The 10190-nt window shown below is 48.3% G+C and overlaps 1 protein-coding gene across 1 annotated transcript in view; it reads right to left on the bottom strand.

The window, feature by feature from the left end:
• Positions 1 to 1700: 1700 nt before the first annotated feature.
• DNAI1 (dynein axonemal intermediate chain 1) overlaps positions 1701 to 10190 on the bottom strand; it is a 143963-nt gene continuing 135473 nt past the window's right edge. Inside the window, exon 19 of the mRNA XM_056849093.1 lies at positions 1701 to 1819. Coding sequence (XP_056705071.1) covers positions 1715 to 1819 — 105 coding nt within the window. The 3' untranslated portion in view covers positions 1701 to 1714. The remainder of the gene's footprint in view (positions 1820 to 10190) is intronic.

The raw sequence follows: 10190 nt of genomic DNA, 5'->3' as shown, positions 1-10190 counted from the left end.
CTACAAGAACCAATGAACTCTGACCATGAAAGCCTTCGTCAATATTCTGGAGAACCGGGTTTGTTTCCCCACTCCTACACCAGCAGGGTGACTTTGGGCTAGTCACAGTTCTCTCTGAACTCTCTCAGCCCCATCTACCTCACAAGGTGTCTGTTGTGGGGAGGGGAAGGGAAGGTGACTGTAAGCTGCTTTGAGACTCCTTAAAGGCAGAGAAAAGCAGGGTATAAAAACCAACTCTCCTCTCTCTCTCTTCCGTCCAGTACCATTGGCAATCATATCAGCCCCCATGGTGTAGTGGTTAAGAGCAGCAGACTCTTAATTTGGAGAACCGGGTTGGTTTCCCCACTCCTCCACATGAAGCCTGCTGGGTGATGTTGGGCCAGTCACAGTTCTCTCAGAACTCTCTCAGCCTCACTTACCTCACAAGATGCCTTTTGTGGGGAGAGGAAGGGAAGGAGATTGTAAACTAGTTTGATTCTCTTTGAAAGTCAGCATATAAAACCAGCTTTTCTTCTTATCTGAACTGGGGCAGCAGCAGAAATAGTTTCCAGCTTGCAGAGCCAGTTCCAGGTTTTGGGGGCCCCTAGGCAGAGTCCCCCTGGCACTCTCTGCTTACCACCAAGCCATACCGGCCATACCTCCCTTTCCGTCTGCCCCCCTGTGCCCTCCCCACCTGCCTGTGTGGCCTTCCCACCATCTGGCCTCGACAGCTGCCTGCTTGGCCTTTGCCCGTTGGCACTAGGCAAAGCACGTCATTGTGGGTGCTGCCAGGAGTGCCACCGCTGTGAACAGCCTGCCTGCTCTTCCCCAACATGCTGGGCAGCATGTTTATCTCAGAGCGCCTGTGAGCAGGCAGGGGAGAGGCAGGCAGCAGGCGGCTAAGGGATTGGTGGCGGCAGGCCCCACCAAAAGCCCTGGGCCCTGGCGGCTGCCCCACTCGGAGTATGCTGATGCCAGCCCTTCCAGCTTCTTTTCCTGCCCTCCTGGGAAGCCTGTTTACTAGCCAGACCCACTGAGCCTTCTGAGGATGTTACATTAAGTCTACATCTGGTTTGCTCTGGCCCTTGAAGAGACCCTGCTCAAAGCCCACGAGCGGCCTCCTTTCTCGCGCCCAGCCTGACAACGGCAACCTCTTCCACAGTGGGATTTGTCTCCTGGTGAATGGGAGCCAGCGTGGTGTAGTGGTTAAGAGCGGTGGTTTGGAGCATTGAGCTCTGAGCTGGAGAACTGGGTTTGATTCCCCACTCCTCCACATGAGCAATGGAGGCTAATCTGGTGAACTGGATTTGTTTCCCCACTCCAACACATGAAGCCAGCTGGGTGACCTTGGGCTGGTCACAGCTCTCTTAGAGCTCTCTCAGCCCCACCTATCTCACAGGGTGTCTGTTGTGGGGAGGGGAAAGGAAGGTGATTTTAAGTTGGTTTGATTCTTCCTTAAGTGGTAGAGAAAGTCGGCATATAAAAACCAATTCTCCTTCTTCAAAACTGTGCTTCCCTCCCCCAACCTTACCAATATGGGGCTGGATGACAGAGTCAGACACCAGAGCTGTAAACTCTGTTTTTATTTTTCTGAATGCAAAAAACCAAACACATCTTTATTGTGCCGCGGGATCCCACGGCCTCCCACGCCAGGCGCCTGCCCAGACAAAGGGGCTCTTGTTTGCAGAATCTCAATCATGTGCAAGGGGTGGGGGGGCAGTGGGGGCTGCAGGGCTCACTTGCTGGCTTTGGCCGCGGGCTCCCTCACCAGGTTCAGCAGCTTGTCCAGCTTGGCGATTTCCACCTCTGGGCCTTTCTGTACCTCCTGGCCTTTCTTCTCCTGGGGAGACAGCAAATTAGGGGGAAGGGATAAAAATCAACGATATTTTTTTTAAAAATCAAAAATTTGGATTTTTAAAATTTAAATTGGATTTTTTTAAATACAATGCTTTTTGAGGAAAAATCTATCTAAAGATAGTTTTCTATTTAAGATACATTATAGTCCAAAGGACCTAGAAAAGATTCTTAAGTGTAAGGATGTCAGGAAAAGAGGAAGAGATGGATGGACTCAATCAAGGAAGCCACAGCCCTCAGTTTGCAAGACTGGAGCAAGGCTGTTAAGGATAGGACATTTTGGAGGAAATTTATTCATAGGGTCGCCATGAGTCAGAAATGACTTGACACCGCTTAACACACACACATAGTTCAAAGGAAATAATTATGTAGCATGAGGCTGTATATCTTTTGGTAAATTAATTCCATTCATATTTTTGGGTAAATGAAATCCATTCACAGTGTCATGCTCTTCCAGAGGTTTCTGTAAGATTATTTTGTGCAGTTTTCTTATCTAGAAGATATTATCACAGATGCTTGGTTTTGCAGTTCTGAAAACTGAATTTGTGTCTGCAGAGATAACATGCCTCTTCTTCATGGCAAAAATGTTATAAAATACAGAGTGGAGAAAAAGACCTTAATCCCATTGCTCCTTTGCAAATCTATGTACACAGAATCAGCCCCTTACCTCTTAAGTGCTAAGTTTCAAGAAGTGCAATGAATAGAGGATTGTTTGGAGTGGAATAGATCTGCACAAGGAGCTAAGTGAGGAGGGAGAAAGTAAAACCTTTTGAGCAGAGTCCTCCACAAGTCTTGGGATCTTTGCGTGTCAAGCCTGAGGTTTATCATAATATTCTCTCCCTGGAGACCAAAACCTATAATGGCAGCAGACTGTAAAAGAGACCCAGTTTGGGAATATTTTAATGACATTTTTCTACCTATGGGTAAGGCAGGCACGCATGCAAAATGCAAACACTACAACGAAGAAATGCAAGGCCTGGTGGCCCCAATGAAACAACATCATGAGAAGTGCTCTTTATGTAGAAAATCATGGCTTCCCTTCCCTCGATTTAACATCCACTGGCTAGCTATCAACCACACTTTAAAAGGGGGAATGAATAGGGTTGCCAGCCTGCAGGTACCAGCTGGAGATCTCCCGCTATTACAACTGATCTCCAGCAAATAGAGATCAGTTCCCCTGGAGAAAACAGCCACTTTGGCAATTGGACTCTATGGCATTGAAGCCCCTCCCCAAACCCCGCCCTCCTCAGGCTCTGCCCCACAAACCTCCGGCCGGAGACAAAAAGAGGGACCTGGCAGCCCTAGAAATGAAATTTAATTTTTCCTTGACACTATAAAGAGAAAAGTTGCCACGTCTCTCACACAATTGACCGATCTATTTGACAGCAGATAACGCAGTATCCGCTTCTCAGAAAGTGTCTTTGGCTGTTTTATCCAAGGAGTGATATATCTATTTCGTGCAATATTATTTTGTGGACATGCTAAAACAATGTGGGCTAGGGAATCTATTTGATCCCGACAAAGTGGGCATTTTCGTTCTTCTGCAGTAATTTTATTGTATCACCCTTGTGTCTTGGCATTACATCTCGCCAATAAGAAAGCTCGTCTGAACCTATGAATTTCTAAGCAGCAGAAACAGGCTGGCAAGGAGAAAGTACTGTTGAAGGGTATCTGGAAGAAGTGAGGTGAACATTTACAATTTGCATCCTTAAACACTACGGAACAATCCCATTTAAGATCTTATTTTGTAATTGTTTACAGCTTGCTTTCCGAGAACTATTCCTTGCAGCTTTTAGTCGCTCTATCGGAAGGGAAAACATTTTGTCTAACCTGCTAGTCCAGGTGGACACAGAGATATCTGAGATTAACAACTGAAATGTGTCAGGAGCTGTTGATGGCTCAAAAAGGGAGTACCGAAATTTAATGACAAATTGATAAATAATAGATGATAAGTTTGGGAGCCCCAGTTCCTAACCGTAGAGTGGAGGAGAAGATACATCACGGAATACCCAGAGGAATATGGTTTAAATATAGTCACTGTATGTATGTGTATATATACATACACACACACACACAAGGTTGAAAGTGAGGGGGGCCAGGCATAACTCCCTGGGGAGGCTGTTTCATTATCATGGGGCTGCCACTGAAAAGGCCCTCTCTCATTTAGCTACTAGATGAGCTTATCTGATTGATGGGACAGTCAGGACTCAGTAGGGCCAATCCCTATAATCTAACCTCCTGGGCAGGAACGTATAGGAAAAGACAGTCCTTTAGATACCCAGGTCCCAAACCACATAAGGCTTCTATGGTCAAAGCCAACAACTTGATTTAGACTTGGGAGTGGATTGGAAGCCAGTGAAATTTTAAATCTTAAAAAAAAATGCAGTGGAGAAAACAGTGGCTGATGGGGGCTGATGGGGAAAAATTGTGTCAATGAATATATGGAACCTTGGGAAATGTGCAGCTTACTGTCCAGGTGGTGTGGCCGTAGGGACAGCACTCTTCCAACAAAGATGGTAGAAAAGTAGGTTAAGGAAAGATGTGTATGCAGAATGGGGAAAGGATAATTGGGGAGCTATTGGAGCACAATATCCTGGGGATGTTCCAAGATGCCCTCCCTCTCATAAGAACATAAGAAAGGCCCTGCTGGATCAGACCAAGGCCCATCAAGTCCAGCAGTCTGTTCACACAGTAACCAACCAGGTGCATCTAGGAAGCCACTAACAAGACTAGTGCAGCAGCACCATCCTGCATGCTCCTCTGATACTAGAGAGAATAAGTATGCAGCATGACTAATATCCATTCTAACTAACAGCCATGAATACCCCTCTCCTCCATGAATATGTCCACTCCCCTCTTAAAGCCCTCCAAGCTGGCAACCATCACCACATCGTGGGGCAGGGAGTTCCACAATTTAACTATGCGTTGTGTGAAAAAAATACTTCCTTTTATCTGTTTTGAATCTCTCACCGTCCAGCTTTAGCAGATGACCCCGTGTTCTAGTATTATGGGAGAGGGAGAAAAACCTCTCCCTGTCCACTCTCTCCAAACCATGCATAATTTTATAGACCTCTATCATGTCTCCCCTCAGCCGCCTTCTTTCCAAGCTAAACAGCCCTAAGCGTCTTAACCGCTCCCCATAGGACAGTTGCTCTAGTCCCCTAATCATTTTGGTTGCTCTTTTCTGCACCTTCTCAAGCTCTGTAATATCCTTTTTTAGGTGTGGTGACCAGAACTGCACACAGTATTCCAAGTGTGGCCTCACCATAGATTTGTACAAGGGCAGTATGATATCAGCAGTTTTATTCTCTATTCCTCGTCTAATTATAGCCAGCATGGAATTTGCCTTTTTTACAGCATCCGCACACTGGGTTGACATCTTCATTGAGCTATCCACTACCACCCCAAGATCCCTTTCTTGGTCTGTCGCTGCCAACACAGATCCCATCAGTGTATATATGAAGTTGGGATTTTTTGTCCCAATATGCATCACTTTACACTTACATTGAATCTCATTTGCCACTTTAATGCCCATTCTTCCAGTATGCAGAGATCCTTCTGGAGCTCTTCACAGTCCAATTTTGTTTTAACCACCCTAAATAATTTGGTGTCATCTGCAAACTTGGCTACTTCACTGTTTAACCCCAACTCCAGGTCATTGATGAACAGGTTGAAAAGCACCGGTCCCAACACAGATCCCTGAGGCACCCCACTGCTCACATCCCGCCATTGTGAGAACTCATGATCTGCCTAAGGTCATAGAATCAGCATTGCTGAGAGATGGCCATCCAGCCTCTGCTTAAAAACCTCCAGGGAAGGAGCAATTACCACCTCCCGAGGAAGCCTGTTCCACTGAGGACCTGCTCTGTCAGGAAGTTCTTCCTAATGTTTCGTCGGAAACTCTTTTGATTGAATTTCAGCCCGTTGGTTCTGGTCCGATCTTCTGGGGCAACAGAAAACAACTCGGCACTCTCCTTTATATGACAGCCCTTCAAGTACTTGAAGATGGTTATCATATCCTCTCTCAGTCTTCTCCTCTTCAGGCTAAACATACCCAGCTCCTTCAACCTTTCCTCAGAAGACTTGGTCTCCAGACCCCTCACCATCTTTGTTGCCCTCCTCTGGACACATCCCAGCTTGTCTACATCCTTCTTAAATTGTGGTGCCCAAAACTGAACACAGTACTCTAGGTGAGGTCTAACCAGGGCAGAGTAAAGCGATACCATCACTTAGCGTGATCTGGACACTATTGATACAGCCCAAGATTGCATTTGCCTTTTTAGCTGCCGCATCACACTGCTAACTCATGTTCAGTGTTTGGTCTACTAAGACCCCAAGATCCTTTTCGCACACACTACTGCTCAGAAAAGTCTCCTCCATCCTTTAGTTATGCATTTGATTTTTCCTACCTAAATGCAGTTGGCGATGTTACGCAACCAAACAGCTGGTGCTTTTGCAGTCTGTCAGCTGCTTCAAGGCATGAAGCTGCCTGCTAATGGATCAAACTATCCCTCCATCAAGGTCTGCACTACTCAGACTGGAAGCGGCTCTCCAGGGTCTCAGGCTGAGGTCTTTCACATCGCCTACTGCCTGGTCCTCCTAACTGGAGATACTGGGGGCTGAACCTGGGACCTTCTGCACGCCAAGCAGGTATTCTACCACTGAGCCACGGCCCTTTCCCTAAAGCGGGGGGGGGGGGGAATGGAGAGCAGCCAAAGGGTTAATCTGGTTGCTGCTGTTTATTTGGACAGCAAATCCATCCCCAGGAGGGCAGGTTGTGATTGCTCTGATAGGATTAGTCCAGGATTATTTGTCTGGACACCAGCCTCAGATTTGAGGATTAGCATCCGCCAGCGCCCAGGCTCAGCAAGAGGAGGGGAAAAACCTTGTGCACAGAGTTCATCAAGACGCTCCATGGTAAATTGGCGGGATCAAGGACGAACAGCGCCGTGGAACCGAGCACCTCTCAAGCCTGGCTTAGTGACAGTCGCACGTTTACCCTGGAGAGGAGAAGACTGAGGGGGGATATGATAACCATCTTCAAGTACTTGGTGTCGTATAGAGAGGATGGTGCGGAGTTGTTTTCTGTTGCCCCAGGAGGATCTCTGGCCAATCTGGCCTACAGGAAAATTCTTTCCTGACCCCAAAGTGGCGATGGGCATTACCCTGAGCATGCAAGAAAGGGCCACGAGAGCCAAACACTGGCACAACCCTTCCGGCCCTCCCTCTCATGATCTGCCTAAGTTCAAGGTATCACCGAAATTAAGCTTTGGCAGCCATTCTAGGGCTGCCCCCATCACACTGTGTAAGAATCCCAAAGGGGCCTGCAGGCTGAAAAAGGCTGGAGACCCCTGTTGTAAGGGACCTGCCAGCAAGGCAAAATAATTCATTGGTCTTTGTGCTCTCACGGCCTCCTGTCAAATGTGGGCAGCTGTCCCTCCAAAGCCCTTTGGCTGCGTTCCAGGAGACCCCCCTGTGAGGGCAGAACTCCCAACCACGGCCACCCAGGGTGAGCTGTTTCACCGTGCCATCCTTGCATTTAAAGCAGAGGTCCTCCGGCCCCGAACGCGGCTCTGGTATAAATTGGACGTGAAAGAGAGTGAGCGTCGCGTGCACAAGCACACAGATGCCGCCAGCCATGCTCACTGTCGGCCCGGCCTCCGAGGACTCATAGCCATCTGCCTCCACTTTCTGAAAGGCGGACCCGGCGGCTGCTGTTTCCATGCCTGCTTATCTTGAGATGGATGAGTTGGGCCGGAGAAACCCCCGCTCCTGCCCAGTTAGGTCTTTGCTGAGACTCCCGCTCAGTTCTGCCTGGAAGGAACGAAGTGAATGAAAGGGATGATAACTGAAGAGCCCCGAGCCAGCGGCTGAGCTGAGGCCAAACGCCTGCCCCCAAGAGACATTGCAGGGGGACTAAGAGACCCCCCCTTCGCTGCAGTAGAGGCTGGGGAGAAGGGGGGGCGGCATCTTTCCTGCCCAGCGTTCTGGTCTCATTCTCTGGCCGGTCTGTTCTCATCACAGCTAAATGGACTGGATATTGGTGGGTCTCATGAACACCTGCTGGATTGCAGTAGGCCTCTTTCCATGAGGGCCACAGGAGAGAAGGGCTGTGGGGAGGGGCTGTGGGGAGGGGTTGAGCATCTGCTTGGCATGCCGAAAGTCCCATGTTCAACCCCTGGTATCTCCAGTTAAAGGGACTAGGCAAGTAGGTGATGTGAAAGACCGACAGATAAGAACATAAGAAAGGCCCTGCTGGATCAGACCCAGGCCCATCAAGTCCAGCAGTCTGTTTACACAGTGGCCAACCAGGTGCCTTCAGGAAGCCCACAAGCAAGACAATTGACCTGCCTGTGTTCCAATGCACCTAATATAATAGGCATGCTTCTCTGGTACTGGAGAAAACAGGTATCCATCATGACTAGTATCCATTATGACTAGTAGCCATAAATAGCCATGGATAGCTCCATGAACAAGTCTACTCCCCTCTGAAAGCCTTCCAGGCTGGCAGCCATCACCACATCCTGGGGCAGGGAGTTCCACAATTTATGCGTTGTGTGAAGATAGACTAACACAGCTGCCCATCGTGATCAGTTGATCTGAGTCTCTCTCACTCTCCCACCCCACCCCCCGCCATGTTGATGACAAGTGGTAAACACCCTTCTGGTTTTCTGATCCGTGGAAGGAGGTGGATGTCTAGAAGGACTGGCCCATGCCAGATTCAAAGTGCCTGGAATTCATGCTGGCTGGTCAGTGGGTTTGACCAGCCTTGGGCAGTTTCTGACCCGTTCAGGGCACTTTGCCATCGCTATGCTTGTCTTTCCAAAAAGGAAAGAAAAAAATCCCAAATTAGCGTGCTAATAGTCCCAGTTTACAGACACATGAACACATGAAGCTGCCTTATACTGAATCAGGCGCTGGGGCCATCAAGGTCAGTATTGTCTACTCAGACTGGCAGCGGCTCTCCAGGGTCTCAACTAGAGGTCTTTCACATCACTTACCTGCCCAGTCCCTTTAACTGGTGATGCCGGGGATTGAACCTGGGACCTTCTGCATGCCAAGCAGATGCTCTACCACTGAGCCACAGCTACCACTTCCACAAACAAGGAAGAGAGGGCCAAACATGGAGGGGCCAAGCAGGGAACTCTGGAACTCGGTTCCCAAGATCCGGGGGGGGGGAATCCTGCCCAACAAAGCATTTATTGCAAACTTCCCCTTTCACAGCACGAAACAGCAGCAGCCTGACACCCCCCCACCCATAGACGGTGACTCCCATGAGAGAAACCTGCCCTCCCTGCCAGGCCAGGATTTTCTACACTCACCCCCCCCCCCCCAACAAGCTTGCCAGCAGCAGAACGTGAAGTGGGCCAACGTCAGGCACTGAAACCCTGGCATTTGCAAGACAGGCTGTGTTTTCCTGGAGGGCTGTCTCCATTTAACAAGCCAAATGTCACGAATGAGTCTGGTCTCATTGCTAACAAACAGTTTGGCTGGGATCCAGCATGGAGTCAGGCATTCAAGAACTGCCCGTGGCCTTCCCACCCACCCAGTTTTGTGCTGGATAGGGGCTGGGTTTGAGGTAGCATTGCCAGCCTCCAGGTGGGGACCCGGAGATCTCCTGGTATCACAACTGGTCTCCAGACCACAGAGTTCAGTTCCCCTGGAGAAAACGGCTGCTTTGGAAAGTGGACTCTATGGCATTGTACTCTGGCTAAAGTCCCTTTACTTTCCAAACCCCACCCTCCCTAGGCTCCACCCCCAAAATCTCCTGGTATTTCCCTACCCAGAGCTGGCAAACCTAGATCAGTTTTCTGTCTACTTTATAAAAGAAAGAAAGAAAGAAAGAAAGAAAGAAAGAAAGAAAGAAAGAAAGAAAGAAAGAAAGAAAGAAAGAAAGAAAGAAAGAGAGAGAGAGAGAGAGAGAGAGAGAGAGAGAGAGAGAGAGAGAGAGAGAGAGAGAGAGAGAGAGAAAGAAAGAAAGAAAGAAAGAAAGAAAGAAAGAAAGAAAGAAAGAAAGAAAGAAAGAAAGAAAGAAAAAGAAAGAAGAAAGAAAGAAAGAAAGAAAGAAAGAAAGAAAGAAAGAAAGAAAGAAAGAAAGAAAGAAAGAAAGAAAGAAAGAAAGAAAGAAAGAAAGACACTTCCTATCTTGGGGTTTATCTTCCGCTAAATGGGGCAACCAATACAGATGATCTTCCGCTAAAGGTGAGGGGGTCTGGAGACCAAGCCCTCTGAGGAAAGGTTGAAGGAGCTGGGTATGTTTAGCCTGAAGAGGAGAAGACTGAGAGGGGATATGATAACCATCTTCAAGTACTTGAAGGGCTGTCATATAAAGGAGAGTGCCGAGTTGTTTTCTGTTG

The sequence above is a fragment of the Euleptes europaea genome, chromosome 4 (genome assembly GCF_029931775.1).
Source record: "Euleptes europaea isolate rEulEur1 chromosome 4, rEulEur1.hap1, whole genome shotgun sequence".
Classification (NCBI taxonomy): Eukaryota; Metazoa; Chordata; class Lepidosauria; order Squamata; family Sphaerodactylidae; genus Euleptes; species Euleptes europaea.
This window is presented reverse-complemented; position numbering and strand designations above follow the sequence as displayed.